This window comes from Salmo trutta, chromosome 22, assembly GCF_901001165.1.
Source record: "Salmo trutta chromosome 22, fSalTru1.1, whole genome shotgun sequence".
Taxonomy (NCBI): domain Eukaryota; kingdom Metazoa; phylum Chordata; class Actinopteri; order Salmoniformes; family Salmonidae; genus Salmo; species Salmo trutta.
The window spans coordinates 5029544-5056171 of NC_042978.1; the positions used below are offsets into that span (position 1 = coordinate 5029544).

At 43.1% G+C, this 26628-nt stretch overlaps 1 protein-coding gene across 2 annotated transcripts in view; it reads right to left on the reverse strand.

Annotated features, from left to right (window-relative positions):
* The window catches only part of LOC115157948 (adhesion G-protein coupled receptor D2), a 179233-nt gene that overhangs the window by 80445 nt on the left and 72160 nt on the right, over positions 1–26628 (reverse strand). For both annotated transcript variants that reach the window (XM_029706305.1, XM_029706304.1), the window contains 2 exons: positions 21983–22024; positions 2588–2641 (listed from right to left, as the gene is read on the reverse strand). In XM_029706305.1, the coding sequence (XP_029562165.1) occupies positions 2588–2641; positions 21983–22024 (96 nt within the window). The remainder of the gene's footprint in view (positions 1–2587; positions 2642–21982; positions 22025–26628) is intronic.

Here is a 26628-nt window from a genome sequence, read left to right on the forward strand (position 1 = left end):
ACAAATGTATTAACAAAAAATATAAAACAACTGATTTGTTATCCAAAAATATTACTCAAGGGTAATAATATTTCATCCTTTTGAAAGCATTCAGTTGATCAAATATCTTGTTTTTGGTCTCGATTCTTCTCATTGAGTATGCAAGTTTTTCCCCCTCTGCGTCTTCTTTGTTCTCGTTTGGGGTTTTGATTTGGAGGCGGGCTTAGAGGAGGGGAGTGCAGCCAACAGACAAAAGGTCTATGGGCTTTAGAATGGAAAGCTGTCCTAGCCAACAACCTGACATAACTTCCTCCTTCTGCTCCTTGTAATTCATTGGCAGATTCTCCTACTGACCTGGATGGAAACCTTACAAACTATAAACAAACCCATTTAAGAAAGAAGACCATGTGCAGACCAGTTGACCACCCAGTTAAAATGGTGAAAGCCCTCCATGGCATTGTGCATGCAATCAAAGTGTTTTGTGGCAAGTGCACTCTCTATCCATCTCTATGGGCGACACATTTCACAATTTTAACAAAATTAAAACAGGGAATTCTCTCTAAGAGACCAAAATAAACTCCAATCATTGAATCCCATTTGTTTGCACAGCTATTAAACAGACTTCAGAGAGCATCAGGGCACTTCCATGGGCTCGGCCTCTTGTATTACATATGTCTGTCATGAAGGAATGCCTAGCATCACAGATCTCTGAACAAACACTCAAAGTTATGCCTGCCGCTCCTTTTACAACCCCTACTCAATGTAGATCTCCAGGAAACACACATGCACCCACACTGTTCGCACCCTGCTTCCTATATCTTGTCAAAACTTGAATTAAAATGTAAAAAATTTACTAATCCACTCCCAATATCGATATTTCAGTGCTGTCACAGCCACGGAACTCAAAGTACTGAAAAGGGGTTGTTTTTTTATTTGGGTGGTGCAACTGACAGCTTTATTTCACAAAGCAATCTGGCAGTGTGTGTACAAGTGTGGGGTCATGAGGGTCACCAGGCAGTTGGTATCAAGCATGCAGGCAACATTGGTCTAGAGCTTGTGTATAAATAACGAGGGGGGGACTCCCGAAGGTCTAAAAGGGCTGTTTGCCCAACCTACTGCATGTTGGGGCTGCTGAACAGCTCGAGAAATCGGTCAATAGGATTATTAAATTAACAATGACAGAATGTCATTAGATGTAACGATTGGAAGTCTTTTTTTTTTGCTTCGCTGCACTATACCTATGCTGATATGAATGCGGCGCCGGATCATTTAAGAGATGTGAACAACAACGTTGCGCTGCGTTTCCTCTTTTTATTTCAATATTTGCTTTGATGTGTCTTCTGAGAAATCTATGGACTAATGGCCAATTAGAAAACAGAGCGGAAACGAACAGCGTGCTTCATTCTAGTGTATCTGGATATGCGTCACACAATCATTTTACATCAACCTTATGAAACATTCATAAAAAGCCTTTTAGATAAAACTATTTTTTATGTCTCATTTATCTTCTGAAGTACCATATGCAGTGATGGTATGCTGCGAAGAACTGTATTCGTACCTTCCACCAGAGACGATACTGAATCCTATATTTTACAACTGGGGAGATATAGGGCATGTTCGGTCATCTAGAGCCAAATGTCTCCCATCTCCAGACAGACAGGTAGATACTGTATTTCAGCGGGATTTATGGGGCAAAATAGCATTAGCTAAAAAACATCCGCTGCATGGGCAAACTGGATGGCGGACTTTGAGATTGGAAAATTGCCAGAGAGCACTAAAAGGAGCACCCCCACACTGATAATACAGCTGCACGGTATATCAGCTACCTTGGGGTGTGTTTGCCCCCCCCCCCGAGTCATTTTTTACTAGTCACAATCTTTACAGTGTCAGGAACTGTAACGGGGTCAAAGGAAGAAGGGGCGATATTCTAAAATCAATCTGCCTTTAAAAATGGTCTGATTCCCTTCTCAATGACCTGATGGTTGGTGGGTGGGGGGGGGGACTGGACTGGGGTACAAACTGCTCTGAGCCATAAAGCGTGACAACCCGGGAGAGGAGTTAATGTGATCACTCATAAGGGACGAGTTGCAGAAGGGGGGAGAGGAGAGGGGACAGTGGTTGTGTGTGAAGAGGGGTGGGGGGCTTTGGTTGGTGTGTGTATGTGTGGAGGGGGGCTATTAACTACTTTTAAAGCGCTTTGCCGGAGCTAAGTGATTGCAGGGAGCAGGAGGGAACAGTATAAATAGTGGCCTGACACTTTAATGTCAGGGGACAGCTCGTCCAGGATTAGAAACTTGTAACCCCGGTGGTGCGGGTGACATTGGTCGGGATGAAGGTTCTGGGCCGGCGTGCGGCATAGGGGCTATTACAGAGGTGCGTGTTTGATGTATAAGGGCTTCTAACATGGGGCTTGCCACCAGCAGTACAAAAAGCATTGCTCAGCGGCTACTTCTCACTGACATTGCAGCATTGATGTGGAAAAGAACATGGTGTGTGTACTATGGTGAACTATGTATGAACTATGTGGTGAACTATGTGAATCTGTACACACACACACACACACACACACACACACACACACACGTAAAAGGGATGCTAGGTTACATACTGAAAAACGTAGCGCTTTTCTTCTCTCCTTGATCCTTTTAACTGTGCTCCGAACCTGCAGCAAAGAGAAATGCGAGAAAGAGCGAGAGAGAGAGACAGGGCAATAAGAGAGTTTGACACTGAACATACCATGCTGTATTTGTATTTATTAAGGATCCCATTAGCTGCTGCTTTGGCAGCACCTACTCTTCCTGGGGTCCAGGAACATTACGGCAGTTATATACAATTTAAAATATTACATTACATTTCATAACACTTTTCACAACACATTAAGTGTGTTCCCTCAGGCCCTACTCTACTATCAAATATCTACAATACAAAATCCATGTGTACGAGTGCGTGTCTTATCATGTGCGTGTGTCCCTGCACAGTCCCCGCTGTTCCATAAGGTGTATTTTTATCTGTTTTTTTTTATCTGATTCTACTGCTTGCATCAGTTACCTGATGTGGAATAGAGGTCCATGTAGCCATGGCTCTATGTAGTACTGTACGTTTCCCATAGTCTGTTCTTGACTTACAACACTTACAAAAACAAAACAAAAAATCCTTCAAAGGCATCTCCCTGCATCTGGAAGCAACCAAAGCGTGGAAATTCTAAATAAAGAACAAAGTGGAGAGAGAGAAAGAGAGAGAGAGAGAGAGAGCAAGACAGAGACAGAGAGAGAGACACACAAAGCACGCAGCACATTTTTTTTAGGCCGATGAGCAGCACCGGAGAGGGGAAAACAGAAATGTTCCAGTTTGTCAGGGGTAATGGAACCTGAAAGTGACACATAGCGCCAGCAAACTAAGGAGACTACTTTAAGCTATCATCTGTCACATGGCAAGGGGAACCAACAAATGGAGCTATAGGGGGAAAAGGGTTGCACTAGCAGAACAGATTACATTTGCAGTGTGGAGCAGTATCCAATAGTGCTGTTTTGTTGCATACATAGCTTACATCTCTTTTTTGGTGGTTAAATGTTTTGGGCAGGGTATATTTACAGTATGAATACACATTGCATTGTAGGCTATTTTTTGTATATATATTTATTTTTTCAGTAGAATTTGGTTTACATGAAAATGGAGCTACTAAAGTAACAATAGCAAGGCAAGGATTCACTTGAAAGTGATCAAATGAATTACTGATGGATATTTCCCTAAAGCTGGCTCTTAACATCAGTAGAATGTGTTTAAGGTTTCCAATAGAATGCTTTAATATTACATTTTTTATTCATAATATATTTTGTGTGATTCATTTCATCATACCTCTTCCTGCAAGTTGGCTACATTTAAAAATGTTTTACAACTTATGTTAAGCCTGCAGGAGTAATGCATCCCAATGCTGTTATTATGCATCGTAGGACTTGGCATAAGCATGTATGACCCCTTATGTCTCGTTATCAACTTGACGAAAACTATTTTGAGTCAGTTAAAAATGTCCTACATGGAGAGACAGTCAAATATCATAAGCCTTACAATACATTTTAAAGGCTCATGCATGCTTATAACAACAACAAAAAACACAAGTTCAGGCTTTACTGATCTGTATTCTATCGATCCTGTTGACTACTGTAACTGTGAAGCATTTCCGTCCAATGACGTTTTCTCCAATGAGGCTGGTTGCTGTCACCATACACTGTAAATTTGTAACGGGCTCCGGCGCACCCAGGGGCAGCCCGCTCCATTAGTGAATATGCATTATTTCTTATGGCTTCATTAGGCCGCGGCATGTCATAATTTATGACGCCACACTGAAATACACACACAAATAGTGTGTGTGTGTGTCTGTGTATGTGTGTGCGGCAGGGGGATGTTTTGCATACACACAATCGCTGAGTGGGCCCATAATGAAGAGAGCAGAAGGCTCCTGACAGGCAGAATCAACAGAGCAGTGTCATATTCCACACCCCTATTAATCCTGACGGGATGAGGAGTGGCGAGCGTTTGAGATGAGTTTAGATACTGTTTACTCAGCGATATTCAGGGGGAATCCTGGTGTTTTTGTTCATAGCAAAGCTGAGGAAATTACGTGACATTGACCTGCCGAGCATTTGAAATGCGTTTGAGATGAGTTTAGATAATGTTTACCAAGCGCTGTTGAAGGGGAAATCCTGGTTATTTCGTTAGCATAAAAGAAAAGGCGAAAGGCAATTAAGTGACATTGAGTTAATGAATAATTTGACAATGAAGAGAACGGCATTGTTTTAGATGATTGTTATGCGGTTAAGGACTTCTGTTGCCTGAAGGTTTTGCAGGGATGTAACCGCGAGTCTCTGATATAAATGGGAGAAAAACGATTAGCACATGAAAGACGTGCATGTGCACACACCTGCCGACATCCTTAGAGTTGACTGAAATAAAAAGTAATCAAAAAAGAGGATGAAGAGCTGACCAAGGAGAAAAAGTTAATTGGGATAAATGATGTAATCATTCAATCATGTAATTAAACATATGTTGCAATGGAGTGTAATATCAGTGGGTATGATATATGTAACATTGTGTATTCCTAATTATGAAACCTGCAAACAAGAAGAGTATTTTCCACCTTTGCTTGAAATGCACAGTACATTTAAGCAAATTTTGGTAACTTTAAATACATTTGAATTTGATTGAATTTTTTCAACTTGTTTTATTCATTGCAATCTGTGTAACATGTAACTCTAATTGACAATAAAACGCACACTACTCATTGATGTAATTGTTCATATTCATACTTAGATTTAAGGGACCCATTTAATAAAATAACATAGAACAAATACACACGATCTATCACTGTTCTCAAAGAATAATGCTGAGTAACACTTTATAATAAATGGTTTATTACTGAACATTATTAAATTGTGTTACCTACTCCTGTATAGTGATATAAGAAGGTTCAATATAATCCACTGGTGTGTACACGCATAGAGATTCCACACATATCCCTGATTCTATAAGTCATTCTTTGCCAACACCAATGTTGCTAAAAGAAAATGAATGTAACGAGACCAATGGATCGCAGGTTCCAACCTATTAAAATGAATAAACAAATGACAATATCCATCCAGGCCTTTGCCACCTGGGAAATGTGTGTGACTGGACCTTCTCAAATAGTATTTGAGTACCCCCCGATCTAAAGGGGATACAATCTGGCAACTCTCCACTTATCGGAAGAAGAGAAGATGTCAACACTTAAGAGTCAAATTCACACACGCGCTCTCTCCTTCTCTTTACATCTTCCTCTCTCTATTTTTTTTAAAGAACACGTTAACTACTGACTTTCAGCGTGCATATAGGGAAGGGCGCTCAACTTGTACTGCACTGACTCAGATGACTGATGATTGGCTAAAAGACATGATAATATGATGATAGTTGGAGCTGTATTGTTAGATTTCAATGCAGCCTTTGATGTTATTGATCCTAATTTGTTATTGAAAAAAAAAATCACTTGTTATGGCTTGACATCACCTGCCATCAAATGGTTGGAGAGTTACTTATCCAATAGAACTCAAGAGAGTATTCTTCAATGGGAGCTTCTCTAACATCAGATAAGCTAAAATGACTATGTATGCTGATCATTGCACACTCCACACATCAGCACCTACAGAGAGTGAGCTCACTGAGACTCTTGGCAAGGAGTAACAGTCAGTTTCAGATCGGGTAATTAACAATAAACTGGTCTTAAATACATCTAAAACCAAAGACATTGTATTTGGTTCAGAGCATTCTCTTAGACCTAAACCTCAACTGGAGTTGTGCATAAAGAGTGTGACCATTGAACAAGTTGAAAAGCTGAACTCGTCGGAGTAACATTGGATGGTCAGTTTGACAAAGTCATACTGACAAAGTTGTTGTGAAGATGGGGAGAGGTACAGTATGTCTGTTATAAAAATATGTTCTGCGTTTTTGACAGAAAGATCAACTGTACTAGTTGGTCAGGCTTTGATCTTGTCCCATCTTGATTACTGTCCGGTAATATGGTCAGGTGCAGCAAAGAAAGGCCTTGCCACAAACAGTACACAGGGAACTAACATCAACAACATGCATGTTAGTCTTTCCTTGTTGAGGGTTGAGGAGAAAATTGACTACTTCTCTTTTACTCTTGTTAAGAAACATTTGTGTTTTGAAAATGCCTAACCACTAGTAAAATCTATTTGCATACACTTCAAACAGAGATACGGGTGCCTTCAGAAAGTATTCATACCCCTTAACTTATTTCACATTTTGTTGTGTTACAGCCTGAATTCAAATTGGATTCAAATGATTTTTCTCACACATCTACACACAATATCCTATAATGACAAAGACATTTTCTTAAAAATTTTTTTTTTTTTTTATTGAAAATGAAATACAGAAATAGATCATTTACATAAGTAGTCACACCCCTGAGTCAATACATGTTAGAATCACCTTTGGCTGCGATTACAGCAGTGAGTCTTCTGGGTAAGTCTCTAAGAGCTTTGCAAACCTGGATTGTACAATATTTGCACATAAAAAAATTATTCAAGCTCTGTCAAGTTGGTTGTTGATCATTGCTAGACAGACATTTTAAAGCCTTGCCATAGATTTTCAAGCCAATGTAAATCAAAACTGTAACTAGGCCACTCAGGAACATTCAATGTCTTTTTGGTAAGCAACTCCAATGTATATTTGGCCTTGTGTTTTAGGTTAGTGTCCTGCTGAAAGGTGAATTTATCTCCCAGTGTCTGTTGCAAAGAAGACTAAACCAGGTTTTCCTGCCTGTGGTTAGCTCTGTTCCATTTCTTTTTATCCTAAAAAAAACCTCCATAGTCCTCGCCAATGGCAAGCATACCCATAACATGATACAGCCCCAACATGCTTGAAAATATGAAGAGTGGTACTCAGTGATGAGTTGTGTTGGATTTGCCCCAAACATAAACACTTTGTATTCAGGATATAAAGGTAATTTCTTTGCCGCATTTTTTTGCACTTGCAAACAGGATGCATGTTTTGCAATATATTTATTCTGTACAGGCTTTCTTCTTTTCACTCTGTCAATTAGGTTATTATTGTGGAGTAACTATAATGTTGTTGATCCATCCTAAATGTTCTCCTATCACAGCCATTAAACTCTGTAACTGTTTTAAAGTCACCATTGGCCTCATGGCGAAATCCCTGAGCGGTTTCCTTCCTCTCCGGCAAGTTAGGAAGGATGCCTGTATCTTTGCAGTGTCTGGGTGTATTGCTACAGTACACCACCCAAAGTGTAATTACACTGTAATAACTTCACCATGCTCAAAGGGATATTCAATGTCAGCTTTTTTTTATTTTTACCCATCTACAAATAGGTGCCCTTCTTTGTGAAGCATTGGAAAACCTCCCAGGTCTTTGTGGTTGAATCTGTGTTTGAAATTCACTACTCGATTGAGAGACCTTAAAGATACTTGTATGTGTGGGGTACAGAGATGAGGTACTCATTCAAAAATCATGTTAAACACTATTATTGCACACAGAGTGAGTCCATGAAACTTTCATGTGACTTGTTAAGCAAATGTTTACTTCTGAACTTATTTAGGCTTGCCATAACAAAGGGGTTGGATACTTATTGACTGAAGACATTTCAGGTTTGCATTTTTATTAATTGGTAAAGAATTCTAAAAACATAATTCCACTTTGACCTTATGGGGTATTGTGTGTAGACCAGTGACACAAATCACAATGTAATACATTTCAAATTCAGGCTGTAACACAACAAAAATGTGGAAAAAGCCAGAGGTGTGAATACTTTCTGAAAGCACTATACATACCCCACCAGACACCACACTATGGGTTTCTTCACGGTGCATAAACCAAAAACAGATCGAATGGATCGCTCAGTTATGTATAGAGCCATGTCATCATGGAATTCTCTGCCACCAGAGGTTACACTCAGGTAAAAAGCAAGTTTAGCTTAAAAAACTGCTTTAAAAAAATATATATTGTATCACAGCACCTCTTCTCTTTCTAAAGACCTAATTTAACTGTGCTGTATATAAGAATTTGAATATATGAATAGTGGGTAAATAGTATTTTTGTTGTCCCTTGTAATGTTATGTTGTTCTTGTCTATTACTGTTCTGTACTTCGTCATGTATTTGTACGTTTTATGTGGACCCCAGGAAGAGTAGCTGCTGCATGTGCAGTAGCTAAGTGGGATCCTAATAAACTAAACTTTCTCTCTCTGTCTTGTCACATATGCAATAATTGAATCCAACAGGAGGTCATTGGATGTTACCTTCCCTGGTGATCTGGACTAGTTTGCTTAAACCAGAGCAGACAGAACAGAACGTCTCACTCTGGCCTCTCCTTTCCGCTCCTTAATGATCTGATTTACCCCTAGTCAGACACACACACACGAAAACTTTGATCGTTCTATTCAGCTTTTTGCAATTTTTCTATTAAACACAAATTTCCTTTGGGTGTCAGAGGGCGAAACGTGAAGCTGCCAGTGTTTTCTGTCACACCTTCAAGCAGAGTCAAAAAAGCAAAAAAAGGGCAGAGCACGAGAAAAGCAAAAAAGAAAACAGGGAGATAAAAAAAGGGAAGATTATTACATTTAGTATTTACAAACCCCTTTTGAAAAGCAGAACGTGTAAATGGGTTGCTCACAAATTGTGAAGACCCAGAGGTCAAGGAGAACTTGAAGTAAGAAAATTGATTCCTGCACACTAAAAAAGCCACTTAAGCAAGAATGTGACAATGATTTATTTTACAATGCGGGGGGTCAGGCCAATGCGTCTGCTATGTCAATGCAGTGCTATGACTCAGGGACACCTCTTCACACCTCTCTGTAGAGCAGAATGATAAAAAAACTAAGTGAGGAGAGGTGTCCTGACTCTTGCGGTCACGTACTGCGTGGACTCCTGTGATGGAGGGAGGGGGGGGGGGCGGAAAAACGGGGATGGATAGGGGGGTGATGTAGAGGAAGAGGGGACATTGTACTGTGCCCCAGTACAATGACCTTGCCCACTAAGTCATAGCATCAGAAGATTATATTTTTTTATGCATCCTTGCTGCATTGATAGAAGTCACCCAGTTCTAAGGTATATATATATATATATATATATATATATATATATATATATATATATATATATATATATATATATATATATATATACACACACAGTACCAGTCAACATTTTGGACACACCTACTCATTCAAGGGTTTTTCTTTATTTGTACTATTTTCTACATTGTAGAATAATAGTGAAGACATCAACACAATGAAATAACATATATGGAATAATGTAGTAACCAAAAGTAGCCACCCTTTGCCTTGATGACAGCTTTGCACACGCTTGGCATTCTCTCAACCAGCTTCACCTGGAATGCTTTTCCAACAGTCTTGAAGGAGTTCCCACATATGCTGAGCACTTGTTGGCTGCTTTTCCTTCACTCTGTGGTCCAACTCATCCCAAACAATCTCAATTGGGTTGAGATCGGGTGATTGTGGAGGCCTATGTCATCTGATGAAGCACTCCATCACCCTCCTTCTAAGTCAAATAGTCCTTACACAGCTTGGAGGTGTATTGGGTCATTGTCCTGTTGAAAAACAAAGGATAGTCGCACTAAGCCCAAACCAGATGGGATGGCATATAGTTGCAGATATGCTGTGTCCCTTGAATTATAAATATATCACTGTCAGTGTCACCAGCAAAGCACCCCCACACCTCCTCCTCCATGCTTCACGGTGGAAACTAAACATGCAGAAATCATCTGTTCACCTACTCCGCATCTCACAAAGACACGGCGGTTGGAACCAAAAACACATATTTGGACCAAAGGATTTGACCAAAGGACAGATTTCTACCGGTCTAATGTCCCTTCCTCGTGTCTCTTGGCCCAAGCAAGTATTTTCTTGCTTGGGCCAAGAATTATAACAAATAAATAAATAACGTTTTTTCTTCTTATTGGTGTCCTTTAGTAGTGGTTTCTTTGCAGCAATTCGACCATGAAGGCCTGATTCACGCAGTCTCCTCTGAACAGTTGATGTTGAGATGTGTCTGTTACTTGAACTCTGTGAAGCATTTATTTGGGTTGTAATTTCTGAGGCTGGTAACTCTAATGAACTTATCCTCTGCAGCAGAGGTAACTCTGGGTCTTCCTTTCCTGTGGCAGTCCTCATGAGAGCCACTTTCATCATAGTGCTTGATGGTTTTTGCGACTGCACTTGAAGACACCTTCAAAGTTCTTGAAATGTTCTGCATTTACTGACCTTCATGTCTTAAAGTAATGATGGACTGTCGTTTCTCTTTGGTTATTTGAGCTGTTCTTGCCATAATATGGACTTGGTCTTTTACCAAATAGGGCTATCTTCTGTGTACCACCCCTACCTTGTCACAACACAACTGTTGGCTCAAATGCATTAAGAAGGAAAGTAATTCCACAAAATACCTTTTAAGAAGGCACACCTGTTAATTTAAATGCATTCCAGGTGACTACCTCATGAAGCTGGTTGAGAGAATGCCAAGAGTGCAAAGCTGTCATCAAGGCAAAGGGTGGCTACTTTGAAGAATCTCAAATATAAAATATATTTTGATTTGTTTAAAACCTCTCTAGGGTATGTGGGACGAAATCGTCCCACCTACTCAACAGCCAGTGGAATCCCGTCGCGCGTTATTCAAATACCTTAGAAATGCTATTACTTCAATTTCTCAAACATATGACTATTTTACACCATTTTAAAGACAAGAGTCTCGTTAATCTAACCACACTGTCCGATTTCAAAAAGGCTTTACAACGAAAACAAAACATTAGATTATGTCAGCAGAGTACCCAGCCAGAAATAATCAGACACCCATTTTTCAAGCTAGCATATAATGTCACATAAACCCAAACCGCAGCTAAATGCAGCACTAACCTTTGATGATCTTCATCAGATGACACCCCTAGGACATTATGTTATTCAATACATGCATGTTTTGTTCAATCAAGTTCATATTTATATCAAAAACAAGCTTTTTACATTAGCATGTGACGTTCAGAAATAGCATTCCCACCAAACACTTCCGGTGAATTTACTAAATTACTCACGATAAACGTTCACAAAAAACAGAACAATTATTTTAAGAATTATAGATACAGAACTCCTTTATGCAATCGCTATGTCCGATTTTAAAATAGCTTTTCGGCAAAAGCACATTTTGTAATATTCTGAGTAGATAGCCCAGCCATCATGGCTAGCTATTTTGAACCCCACCATGTTTCGCCCTCACCAAACTCCGATTTACTATTAGAAAAATTTGATTACCTTTGCTGTTCTTCGTCAGAATGCACTCCCAGGACTTCTACTTCAATAACAAATGTTGGTTTGGTTCAAAATAATCCATAGTTATGTTCAAATATCCTCTGTTTTGTTCGTGCGTTCAAGACACTATCCGAAGGGTGACAAAGGGTGACGCGCCCGATGCGTTTCGTGACAAAAAATGTCTAAATATTCCATTACCATACTTCGAAGCATGTCAACCGCTCTTTAAAATACATTTTTATGCTATTTTTCTCGTAAAAAAGCGATAATATTCCGACTGGGAAACCCTGTTTACGTTCAAAGACAGAGAAAATAAAAACATGGTGTTGCCTCGTGCACGCGCCTCAGTCTCATTGTCCTCTGATCGACCACTATCCAAATGCGCTAATGTTTTTCAGCCAGGGGCTCCAAAGACATCATTCACCGGTTTGCCGCCTTCTGAGAGCCTATGGGAGCCGTAGGAAGTGTCACGTTACAGCAGAGATCCTCAGTTTTCAATGAAGAGAGTGTAGAAGCCCAAGAAATGGTCAGAGAGGCCACTTCCTGTAAGGAATCTTCTCAGGTTTTTGCCTGCCATATGAGTTCTGTTATACTCACAGACACCATTCAAACAGTTTTAGAAACTTTAGGGTGTTTTCTATCCAAAGCCAATAAATTATATGCATATTCTAGTTTCTGGGCAGTAGTAATTACCAGATTAAATCGGGTATGTTTTTTATCCGGCCGTGCAAATACTGCCCCCTATCCCCAACAGGTTAACACTTTTTTTGTTACTACATGATTCCATATGTGTTATTTCATAGTTTTTATGTCTTCACTATTATTCTACAATGTAGAAAATAGTAAAAATAAAGAAAAACTCTGCAATGAGTAGCTGTCCCCAGACTTTGGACTGGTACTGTATGTATATATATGTGTATGAATGTATGTATTGTGGCGTACAGCAGGTCAGTCACCAGGGGGAGACTCGTCGAGGCCTGGTGGCAGACGAAGTCCACATCACGAGGAGATGGCTCCCTTTGCTGGACGTGCCAGGTCTCCCTGGTCTGCCACAAGTGGTGGAGAATGCGGGCATTCTGATAACGTGGTCAGATCAGGGTTGACGTTTACACAGCATCAGCATGGAGGAGTTGATAGCTCAGTTCGTCCGGGCCCAACAAGCACAACAGGTGGTTCAGGAACGAACACTGGAGGAACAGCGACTATAAAACGTCCGCCTCGTTGAGGAAATCAGGAAGCTGCAAGGAGGAGCGTCTCCTGAATCACATCCCAACCAGTTTTTAATCAAGCTAACGGAAGACGATGACATCGAAACATACCTCTGAACGGACAGCACTACGGGAAGGATGGCCAAGGCTGAAATGGGCAAGTCTGCTGGCCCTTCCTCTTTGGGAATGCCCAAAAGGTGTATTGGGACCTGAACAATTAACAGGCGGCTAACTACGACGGACTCAAACGGGAGATACTCAGCCGCTACGGGTACAGCCTGGCCCATCGAGCTCAACTGTTCCACGACTGGAGGTTCGTACCCGACGCATCCCCCCGAGCCCAGATGAGCGACCTACTGCGCGTCACCAGGGCATGGCTCCTCACCGACGTATCCACACTCTCCATCCTCGACAAAGTGGTCCTGGATCGCTTCTTACGGGTGCTACCCCACGACATGAAGAGGGCAGCGAGTCTATGTGCGCCCCAGACCTTGGAGGGCCTCCTGGAAGCATTGGAGACGCATCAGAACACTCAGGCCCTGCTGAGTGGGAGCCGGGCCGAGTCGGCGACCCGTTTGAGGGGACGGAAGGACAGCCCCACCGCTGTGTACCCAGAACCGACAGTCGGCAGGGCCAAAGGACCACAAACCCGTAGAGAGACGGCTGGGGATAGGGCTGATCCGCCACCGATGACCCCAGGTAGATGGAGACCAAAGGAGGTGGTTTGAGTGTGGCGCCCGGGGGCACATTGCCTGGAATCGCCCGGCTCGAGAGGAGTCGATGCCATCAGCAAGCCCCGGAGACGAGGTGAGTCACGCCGGGAACTATGTCACCTCCTGTTGGGTGCACCACGAATCAACTGCACCCATGGTCCCGGTGAAGGTTGACGGACATGACACGGAAGGTCTATTAGACTCCGGAAGTATGGTTACGCTCGTAACCACGAGCCTGCTGAACCAGGAGACCGAACGTGGTAGGGAGATGTCCATTTCCTGTGTTCTTGGTGACACAAAGCGGTATCCAACCGTAAAGACCAACATCGTGATGCCACAAGGGAGCTGCCAGATGTTGGTGGGTGCAGTACCAGAGTTGCTGGTACCTCTCCTAGTGGGATGGGATTGTCCGCTGTTCTCGGCCCTATGGGGGCATGAGCTGAAGAAAAAGATACAAGCCTGACGAAGAAGAGAGTGGGGATGACCCATCGCCTGTGCAGCCCGGAAGCAACCGGTTGACCAACCTGTATCTACGGGTCTGGAGTCGGAAGGGGCGCCGGAACCCGACCCCCCCGGGGAACCACTGGAGGAGCTCAGCCTCCCCCTCCTCGATTTCGAGGGGCCAGTCGAGACACCTGCTGGGGGCCAACTGAGGGGACAATTCGGGATGGCCCAGTGAACTTGAAAGCTGCCGCACTCAAGTGATAGTGGTAGATGGACAGCTACTTCCGGGGGTGAGTGACTGACGATATCCCCATTTCCAAATCAAGAATAACCTTTTGTATCAGGTGTCGCGCCAGCAGTGGGAACTTTGAGAGGTATTGTTGCTGCCCCGACGATATGTGGGAACCGCTCTTCAGCTGGCCCACACCCACCTGTTGGGGGCGCACCTGGGAATGGAGAAGACCCGGGAACGGATCGCCGCCCGGTTCCACTGGTCCGGGATGAGGAGGGCCGTGGAAGACTACTGTCGCAGCTGCCCGGAGTGTCAACTCACTGCCCCAAAAGCACACTTCCGAAACCCACTGGTCCCCCTATCGATCATCTGGGTGTCCTTTGAACGCGTCGCCATGGACATAGTGGGACCCCTGGTAAAAACAGCATGAGGTCACCGGTACATCCTGGTGATAGTAGATTATGCCACCCGGTAACCCGAGGCCATTCCCCTACGGGCGGCGGTATCCAAGGGAATCGCCCGGGAGCTGTTCCACCTCTTTAGCCGGGTGGGCATCCCGAACGAGATCCTGACAGACAAAGGTACTGAGTTTATGTCCCACCTAATGAAAGATTTGTGTGCTCTCCTGCAGATCAAGCAGATCTGGACCTCTGTCTTTCACCCGCAGACGGATGGGCTCGTCTAGCGGTTCAATAAAACGCTCAAACAAATGCTGCGGAAGGTCATTGAGCAGGACGGGAAGAACTGGGACCAGATACTACCTCACCTAATGTTCTCAATCTGAGAAGTACCCCAGTCCTCCACTGGGTTTTCCCCTTTCGAACTCCTCTACGGGAGGAGGACACGCGGCCTACTGGACCTCGCCAAGGAGGTGTGGGAAGCCCAAGCGACCCCCTTACGCAGCGTGGTAGAGCACATGGCGAAGATGAGGGAGCGAATGACAGCCATATGGCCAGTGGTAAGGGAACATATGGAGAAGGCCCAACGCACCCAAGCCCAGGTCTACAATCGGAGAGCCCAGCCCCGAGAATTCCAGGTGGGAGACAGGGTGTTGGTATTAATCCCCACGGCCGAAAGTAAGTTCCTGGCAACATGGCATGGGCTATACGAGGTGATAGAGAAGCTGGGACAAGTGAATTATCATGTACGGCAGCCAGGGAGACGGAAACCCCAACAGATTTACCACATGAACCTGTTGAAGGAGTGGCACGAGAGGACAGCCTTGGCCGTGTTATGGTCGGGACCCAGGACGCCAACGGTACCAGTGGTGGTCCAGAGCAATGAGGACCTTGACCAGGCCCAGAAGCAAGCGCTCAGGGAGCTCGTCGATCGGAACACAGCGGTCTTCTCCGAGAAGCCGGGCCGCGCGACCCTCATTGAACACCCCATCCATACCCGGCCTGGGGAAACGGTACAAAAACGGCCATATTGGATTTCGGAGGCCTGAAGGAAGGCCATGAAGCAGGAAGTGGAGGCTATGCTGAGGATGGGGGTTGTTGAAGAGTCCTACAGTGCATGGTGCAGCCCCATCGTGTTGGTGCCCAAACCGGACGGTAGACTGCGCTTCTGTAATGATTTCCGGGGTGTGAACGACATCAGCTTCTTCAATGCCTACCCCATGCCGAGGGTGGACGAATATCCTTTGACCTGACCAAAGGATATTGGCAGGTACCGTTGACTGCTTCCTCCCGGGAGAAGACAGCGTTTTCGACACCAGACGGACTATATCAGTACCGGGTGCTCCTGTTCGGTCTCCAAGGAGCCTCACCCACATTCCAGCGCCTGATGGACAAAGTACTTCGACCCCACCAGCATTACGCAGCGTCCAATTTGGATGATATCATCATCCACAGCCAAGGTTGGGAAGAGCACCTGACACGCCTCCAGGCGGTGATGGACGCGCTCAGGCAAGCCGGGTTGACAGCGAACCCCAAGAAATGCAAACTAGCGTTCGAGGAGATGGAGTACCTGGGGTATTTGATCGGATGGGGGAACGTCAAGCCCCAGGAAAGGAAGGTTCACGCGGTACGTCACTGGCTCGTTCCACGTACCAAGACACAGATCAAGTCCTTTCTGGGACTGGCAGGATACTATTGCCTGTTTATCCCCAACTTTGCGGCTATAGCTTCCCCCCTCACCAATCTAACCAGGGCCCGCCTCCCGAAAACAATGAAATGGACGGACGAGACAGAAGCGGCGTTCAGGTGCCTGAAGGATGCACTGTGCTCCCATCCGATTCTCGTAATGCCCGATTTCCAGGTGCCGATGTTGGTCCAGACGGATGCATGTGACATGGGACTAGGGGCCGTTCTGTCCCAGATACACGATGGGGAGGAGCACCCCATCATGTACATAAGCCAAAAGCTAATACCTAGAGAGAAAAAGTACTAGATTGTTGAGAAAGACTGTCTAGCGGTGAAGTGGGCGCTAGATACTCTCAAGTTTTACCTGTTAGGTACCCACTTCACCCTGGTCACTGACCATGCTACCCTGGCCAGGGGAAGGGACACAAATGATCAGACTACAAGGCGGTTCTTGTCCCTTCAATGCTTCTCTTTTTCTGTTGTGCACAGGTCAGGGGCGAAACATGGAAACGTGGATGCCCTATCGAGAAGGGAGACATACGTCGCACTGACAACAGCCCCCTCCCCAACAGAAATAAGGGCGGGGGGGGGTGGCATACAGCAGGTCAGCCACCAGGGGGAGAATCGTCGAGGCCTGGTGGCAGACGAAGTCTACATCACGAGGTGATGGCTCCCTCTGCTGGACGTGCCAGGTCTCGACGGTCTCTCCGGCCAGGAATAATTGGGGCTGATTGTTCTTGGTGGGTAATCAAGGGCTGATTGCTCACCAGCTGTACGAGTCCCATAAAGCTGCCAGAAGGGCAGCACACAAGGATGGGGACTGGGGGAAGAAAGGTGACTTCCGTATAGTTGGAGACGGTGCCCGAGCTAGAAGGAGGGAGTTCAGTTCTTGTGCCCGACAGGATACAGCAAGACCTGGAGCCCAGAAGACGGTATCCCGGAGAGGGTCTCTTGGGGGAGACCTATCCTTTTCTTTTGATTTACTATTTAAATAAAGACCCGTGAAACCGAGCTAATCCTACTCTGTCCGTGTCTGATCTGTGTAAACGTTTTGACCAAACCCCCTGGTCTGCCACAGTATGTACAGTCGGAAGTTTACCACAGTATGAACAGTCGGAAGTTTACATACACTTAGGTTGGAGTCATTAAAACTTGTTTTTCAACCACTCCACAAATTTCTTGTTAACAAACTATAGTTTTGGCAAGTCGGTTAGGACATCTACAGTGGGGGAAAAAAGTATTTGATCCCCTGCTGATTTTGTACGTTTGCCCACTTACAAAGAAATGATCAGTCTATAATTTTAATGGTAGGTTTATATGAACAGTGAGAGACAGAATATCAACAAAAAAATCCAGAAAAACGCATGTCAAAAATGTTATAAAATGATTTCCATTTTAATGAGGGAAATAAGTATTTGACCTCTCTGCAAAACATGACTTAGTACTTGGTGGAAAAACCCTTGTTGGCAATCACAGAGGTCAGACGTTTCTTGTAGTTGGCCACCAGGTTTGCACACATCTCAGGAGGGATTTTGTCCCACTCCTCTTTGCAGATTTTCTCCAAGTCATTAAGGTTTCAAGGCTGACGTTTGGCAACTCGAACCTTCAGCTCCCTCCACAGATTTTCTATGGGATTAAGGTCTGGAGACTGGCTAGGCCACTCCAGGACCTTAATGTGCTTCTTCTTGAGCTACTCCTTTGTTGCCTTGGCAGTGTGTTTTGGGTCATTGTCATGCTGGAATACCCATCCACGACCCATTTTCAATGCCCTGGCTGAGGGAGGGAGGTTCTCACCCAAGATTTGACTGTACATGGCCCCGTCAAATGATGCGGTGAAGTTGTCCTGTCCCCTTAGCAGAAAAACACCCCCAAAGCATAATGTTTCCACCTCCATGTTTGACGGTGGAGATGGTGTTCTTGGGGTCATAGGCAGCATTCCTCCTCCTCCAAACACGGCGAGTTGAGTTGATGCCAAAGAGCTCCATTTTGGTCTCATCTAACCACAACACTTTCACCAGTTGTCCTCTGAATCATTCAGATGTTCATTGGCAAACTTCAGACGGGCATGTATATGTATTCTTGAGCAGGGGGACCTTGCGGGTGCTGCAGGATTTCAGTCCTTCATGGCGTAGTGTGTTACCAATTGTTTTCTTGGTGACAATGGTCCCAGCTGCCTCGAGATCATTGACAAGATCCTCCCGTGTAGTTCTGGGCTGATTCCTCACCGTTCTCATGATCATTGCAACTCCACGAGGTGAGATCTTGCATGGAGCCCCAGGCCGAGGGATATTGACAATTCTTTTGTGTTTCTTCCATTTGCGAATAATCGCACCAGCTGTTGTCACCTTCTCGCCAAGCTGCTTGGCGATGGTCTTGTAGCCCCTTCCAGCCTTGTGTAGGTCTACAATCTTGTCCCTGACATCCTTGGAGAGCTCTTTGGTCTTTGCCATGGTGGAGAGTTTGGAATCTGATTGTGGACATGTGTCTTTTTTACAGGTAACAAGCTGCGGTTAGGAGCACTCCCTTTAAGAGTGTGCTAATCTCAGCTCGTTACCTGTATAAAAGACACCTGGGAGCCAGAAATCTTTCTGATTGAGAGGGGTGAAATACTTATTTCCCTCATTAAAATGCAAATCAATTTATAACATTTTTGACATGCGTTTTTCTGGATATTTTTGTTGTTATTCTGTCTCTCACTGTTCAAATAAACCTACCATTAAAATTATAGACTGATCCTTTTTTTATCAGTGGGCAAACGTACAAAATCAGCAGGGGATCAAATACTTTTTCCCCCCACTGTACTTTGTGCATGACACAAGTCATTTTTACAACAATTGTTTACAGACAGATTATTTTACTTACAATTCACTGTATCACAATTCCAGTGGGTCAGAAGTTTACATATACTAAGTTGACTGTGCATTTAAACATCTTGGAAAATTCCAGAAAAATATGTCATGGCTTTAGAAGCTTCTGATAGGCTAATTGACATAATTTGAGTCAATTGGAGGTGTACCTGTGGATGTATGTCTAGGCCTACCTTCAAACTCAGTGCCTCTTTGCTTGACATCATGGGAAAATCAAAAGAAATCAGCCAAGACCTCAGAAGGAAAATTGTAGACCTCCACAAGTCTGGTTCATCCTTGGGAACAATTTCCAAATGCCTGAAGGTACCACGTTCATCTGTACAAACAACAGTACGCAAGTATAAACACCATGGGAGCACGCAGCCGTCATACCGTTCAGGAAGGAGACACGTTCTATCTCCTAGAGATGAAAGTACTTCGGTGCGAAAAGTGCAAATCAATCCCAGAACAACAGCAAAGAACCTTGTGAAGATGCTGGAGGAAACAGGTACAAAAGTATCTATATCCACAGTAAAACGAGTCCTATATCGGCACAACCTGAAGGGCCGCTCAGCAAGGAAGAAGCCACTGCTCCTAAACCGCTATAAAAAAGCCAGACTACGATTTGCAACTGCACATGGGCACAAAGATGGTACTTTTTGGAGAAATGTCCTCTGGTCCAATGAAACAAAAATAGAACTGTTTGGCCATAATGACCATTATTACATTTGGAGGAAAAAGGGGGAGGCTTTCAAGCCGAAGAACACCATCCCAACCGTGAAGCATGGGGGTGGCAGCATCACATTGTGGGGGTGCTTTGCTGTAGGAGGGACTGGTGCACTTCACAAAATAGATGGCATCATGAGAAGGACAATTATGTGGATATATTGAAGCAACATCTCAAGACATCAGTCAGGAAGTTAAAGCTTGGTCGCAAATGTGAATTCCAAATGGACAATGTCCCCAAGCATCCTTCCAAAGTTGTGGCAAAATGGCTTAAGGACAACAAAGTCAAGGTATTGGAGTGGCCATCACAAAGCCCTGACCTCAATCCCATAGAAAATTTGTGGGCAGAACTGAAAAAGCGTGTGCGAGCAAGGAGGCCTACAAACCTGACTCAGTTACACCAGCTCTGTCAGGAGGAATGGGCCAAAATTCACCCAACCTGTTTTGGGAAGCTTATGGAAGGCTACCTGAAACGTTTGACCCAAGTTAAACAATTTAAAAACAATGCTACCAAATAATAATTGAGTGTATGTAAACTGTTGACCCACTGGGAATGTGGTGAAAGAAATACAAGCTGAAATATATCTTTCTCTCTACTATTATTCTGACATTTCACATTCTTAAAATAAAAAGTGGTGATCCTAACTGACCTAAGACAGGGAATTTTTACAAGGATTAAATGTCAGGTATTGTGAAAAACTGAGTTTAAATGTATTTGGCTAAGGTGTATGGAAACTTGATACTTCAACTGTATGTATGTATGTATGTATGTATGTATGTATGTATGTATGTATGTATGTATGTATGTATGTATGTATGTATGTATGTACGTACGTACGTACATACATACATACATACATACATACATACACACACACCTTAAAAGTGAGTGACTTCTCTAAAGTAACAAAAATGGTTATTCCTGTGTGACAATTTTTAATAACGCTATTTTGGACAAGGCCCAATAAAGATGACAGTAAAGTTGGATGTCTTTTTTTTAATCTTGGTCAGTAATTGTTTTGGTATTTTGGGGAGGTATCTTACAGAGAAGTATTTTTCTTGTGAAAACAAATGTCACTGTGAAGGACAACAACAGGCTACTTACTGTATTGTGAAAGCATATCCAAGTAATTGCAGGCCATTAACTTTGGTCAAAAGCAAATCAGAAGTGACCTTAAATTCAAATATTTGAATCTCCTCAGTGAGAAGAAATCCGTTTCCATTCAGTCTTGCTGAATGTAAAAGCATCTCTAGGCAGAACAAGGTTAACATCTTGAAATGAGCAATTGGACTTCAGAAATAATCCTGCTCCACTTCAGCTTGACTATAATGTGTGTTATTTGCTTAAGCACATTCAACTCCCGCCCTATTTACATGGCAATAGAAAAAAAAGAACTATTTGACCAAGAGCGATTCATTCAATTGAACCTCATCCATAAAGTCAGATTCCCCCCCTTTTTTATCCCCCTTTTTGTATCCCAATGTAAATCTAAATGGTAATAACCAACCATCTCAATATGATACCTCGCCACTCCCTCCCATTCCTCAAGCTGCATATTGTTTTTCCCCATCGACAAAGCGCTAGATCCTCCAGTCCCTCTAGTCCTCCAGTGGCGGAGTAGCCCTATTGTCAGGATGCTAAATTGAAGACCGTGAGTTTAAAAACTTAAAGAGGCAGTGAAATATTAGCCAATGTGGGTGAGGAATGACTACGCTGAGTACCGGCCGTGTCAGTGTTTAATGGCGGTGGCTGGATGCATATAAGTTAGCTCAAGCATGAAGGGCAGTGGGACGCTCATGTGGAAAGCCTCCCCCCGCTCCCTAGTCCCCTTCCTTCAATCCGTCGCCCCCCCTTTTAAACCGAGCGAGCCCATCAGAAACGTGTCATTTCTCTCATTCACTGCGACAGCCTTGAGACACAATGCAGACTTACCTCTGTGTTGTACACCCCATATATCAGGAAGATGAACAGGCCCTACACACACACACACACACAGACACACACACACAGAGAAAAAAAGAGAGAAAAAAGTTGCTTTCTCTTTTATTATCTTGCGTCATGAATAACAATGTATTTCTATACTTACAGTATTTCAACGTATTTACACATATTTCTCTCTATGGAGAGGGAAAAGTGGACTGAGCTTAAGGCTGTTTTGTTTCTAGCGAGCCCTACAGAGTGGATTTGGAGGACTTGAGAGAGTGGAGAACTTCTTTAAACTGGGGCACTTCTGCGAGACAAGCATCTCTGCTGTGCGGTGTTCATCTTCGAGCCGATCAAAACCTGAAACCCAAGGTTTCCTCTGGCTTTACGGAACAGAAATATTTCACCCTCAAGTGGCCATGTTCAATTTGTGTTCCCTGGTAGATAGAGGCACGCAGACACACTCAGACACACTCAGACAAACACATACACAAACAGTCAGACACACAAAAACACACATACATGTAGGAGTTTATAGAGAATAATCAGTTGAGGAGGCGAGCAAAAGAATGAAAGAAAAGGCAAATAAAGGAAGATATTTCAGGTTCACAAAACTCTGCGGCTAGTACTGGGCGAGCAAGAATGGAATGCCCTTGGGCACATAAAGGGCACATTTTTCATTAACCCATTGTTGTCTTTATTGAAAATACAAGCTGTAAATTCACCTTCACCCCATAATGCAGTCCTCCAACCGTAATAGGCACAGTGAAGAGACATGATTCACAAAGGAGGACTGCGGAATGCAGTCGCCATCCAAAAGATAAAAAAATGAAAGGGAAAAATTTCCTATCAATTCCAAGGCTGTCCCGAGTTTGGGCCTAATGTCAGACGAGGGCAGACTCTTCACAGTACAAACTTTTATCAATTTACATAAGAAAATAACATATTGTCCTTTTTTCTTTCTTGCTTCTTTTCTCATTTCTGATCTTTCAGCGGTTAGATGACACCTCTTGAATAGGCGACGTGGTCGGGGCATCAATCAAGAGCGAGTTTGGAACATCCAATTTGCCAGAGCAAGATCTCGATGCATCACCATTGACAACATGATTTGGAGGCCCCATTCGCGGTGACAGGCTTGATGGCCTATACGATGGCACCTCCAAACTGGGCTATCGCCCAACTCCTTTGGTCCTGCTTCTGTCCCCAAGGGACTGGCCTCTGTCTGTCTGGTGCCATCTTAGGACATCTGTCCTCTTTATCCAGCCACTCCAAAGGCCACACAAAACAAAATGGATGCACCAGGAGGTGTCACTGTCAATCTAACTATCTCATTACCTGACTCTAAAACTCAAAAGTATAAAAAAAATATTATGAGAAAGGTGCACTTGTCAATATTGTCCTTTACATACGCTTGTTTTTATAACGGTGTGGTTATAGTTAAGACACAAAAGGTTGCCCTTAAAACTCTGTATCGAAGTGCAGTGCTGAAAATTTACCCAACACACACACCAAAAAAACAGTACCTCGAGACAGTAGGAGGTAATTTGCAACACATAACACATTGTATTGCATTAGAATTGCAATTTCCTCCTTATTGTTACAAATTAATTATCATGTTTTTGATCATTTCTTTTATTTGCAATTAATCTTTTGTTGTGTAGCAAACAAAGTGGGAAAACAGCTCTCGCACATTACGAAAAATGATCAATTAGAATATAATTGAGTTAAAAATAAGTGGCATCAAAACAATAATGATGGATTGTTTAAAATGTTAATTCATGAATTTTTCAGTTAAAAACAAACATTGTAAAACTGGAGCGTATTATTTAAATGCATTGTGCGCTTTTCCAAACAGAGCCCGGTTTCTTTTGAACTCTGCAGTAAAATGGTACAAATGTATGCAAAGGATTGGCTTAGTTGCTTTTAAAGTATTGCTACAAATACATCAAACAAAATGCCTGAATTAATTACGACCAAACTAATTAGGGAACAATTGTATGTTTAAAAAGTTAAAGCCAACAAACATTGTGTTTGCAAAAACATATATCACCCTTGAGAAATGTAATGTGGTGCATCAGAAGACAAAAAAGAATACGCAATTTGAATAAACAGTGGGGAAATACTATGTGTGCTAGCTAGAGAAGTAGGCAGTCAAAATCACAGCAGCACACAATTCATTAGAAGGGGTCAAAACCAGATAAATTACTCTCAAACACTGCAGTCAGAACAAATAGATAACTTTGATAACAAAGTAGACCTTCACACCTGGGCCCTTATTCATAAAGGCTCAGTAGATGTGCTGATATAGGATAAGTTTCGCCTTTTAGATCCCAATGAGATATAAGATTATATGGAGGGGGTGGAAAACCTGATCTTATATCAGCATTTGAATACGTGCCCTGGCTTAGGCCTTTGAGTTGGCAAAGTGGGATACCAAACTCGTGTAAGAAAGACTTGCACTGGCAGCTAGAATAAGAGACAGTGAAACAGCACTACTGCAAAAACCACGAGTCGAGTCCATCCAAGCATGTTCCCTTCCCTTCACCCTCCCGTCACGACAGCCCTGCGTTGAGCACAGATAAATTCCTCTCCAATTTCAGGCCATACATCAGTTAACAGTTCCCTCTCAGATTGAGAGTGAATGTCGTGTACGTCGCAATGAAGAAGGGCCCTAGCTCCTCATTACTTTGTGACAAGATACAGAAATTCACTTGACTTTTCATTTAGGAGTCCTCCTGCCCCACTTTAAGGATGTGTGACTTCATGCTTCTCCCTTACCTCCCTGCTAGGCTCAAGCCCCTAGCCTACATAACAAATTATTATAAATGTTTACAGATGACCACCTCCTCTTTTTACAGTGGCCCCTCCCTAATGTGCAAAGTTAGGTAGCAGCAGGTAAAAATCTCACAAAAGGCTGTTTTATTGATGACATTGGCCTTGGGAACTGAAATCTAAATGTACTGAAATGAAAACTATGATTAAGGGGAGCCAGTGTCTCGGCAAGACGAGTGGCGGGTAGCTTTCTACTTCCCGCAGCAAAATATATAACGGCTCCTGACACCACTTCTGTACCAAATGGACATGGCCACCATAGCTGCCTGATGATGGGAGAGAAGCCAGCAAGGTGTGGAGCCCTTCCATCAGGTTTAAGCCACCGCCTGATGAGCTCAAACAGTTTCCTGGACATTATGGAATGTTCCCTTAAGGTTATCGTGAAGTCCTTCTAATGATGTTATTGTTCCCGATTATTTTGTGTGAATATTTTCAGATGACCGCCTCCTCTTTTTTGTGGCCTCTTGGAAATATATATTTTTTTGATTGAAAGTGCCATTAGACTGATCAAGGACAGTTGTCACAGGGTTGTATGACAATTATATTCAAATGATCTAGATAAAGTGAGGAAGCAAAAGTTCCCATTTAAATACAACCAACTATAGGTTTCAAAACAGCTTTCTTCACCGTATTTTGGCTGTTAGTATTGTATGCATTGATCATAATTTGATTTATAAAACTGTTCAACTTCGGAGTAAAACACTCACGAGAGCTTCACAAAAGCTAGACTACTTACAAGTCCTTTGGGCAGACATTCTGAGCTACAGCAACTCAGAGATATCATCCAAGTCTTAAAATAGCTCAATTACAACACAAACTCAGTTATCTTCAATGTTAATGTCAGTCCAACATAACATTTCAACCATTGGTGCTCTGTCAAAAAGCAATGCTTTAGCAACAAATGATACATTGCAAAAGTACAATTTGTACATGAAATCTTTTCAAAAACGAGCGACTGCCCTGTCCGTAGCTTGGCAGAGGTTGGAAAATTCCACCACACCTGGCAGTCATTATGTTAAATGAGAGACAGAAGAGGTTAAAACACGGTGTGAAAAAAAAGTTCACACTTTTTGCGGAGGGTACCTGCTAATGTCTATGACCCCTCTACACAAAAACTGTTTAATTAACTTGTATACATAACTTTCACTTTAACCGCTCACGGCCTGTCAAATAAAGCTGTCCGTCAAAGCCCCGAGCCCTCGAAGTTGATGCTTTGCAGGTCCTCACATTTAGATCAAACTTCTCTGTATTTCGTCCAGCTGGGATGCAGGCAGGCAGCCGCTCTGTCAGAAAGAGAGCCAACTAGCAACTCTCCTCATCGAAAAGGCTTGAAGATAAAACTTGTGTTGAAATCTGGCGCATTAAGCGTAATCGGGAAAAATATCACATATCCAATACTATTATTAATTTTGTGGATATAACCAAATGAACGACTGCAAAAAAATCCATATTTTCAACTGAATCACTTTTTCAACCGTCTGAAAATAATATAATTAAGACAATACTTAAAAGCTTTAAGGTTTGGGCTAAAATAAATGGATCTCAACAACATACCAAACATTTTATTTGATGAATTTCTGCAGTGACATTTTGGATGACACCAGTAGACTAACAGTGGTTTGCCTAGGGTGATTGTTACATTCAGAAACAACAATCCTTATTGCACACACACACACACACACACACACACACACACACACACACACACACACACACACACACACACACACACACACACACACACACACACACACACACACACACACACACACACACACTAACAGGCATTCAGGGATTACATAAACTACAGTATTCTAAAACAA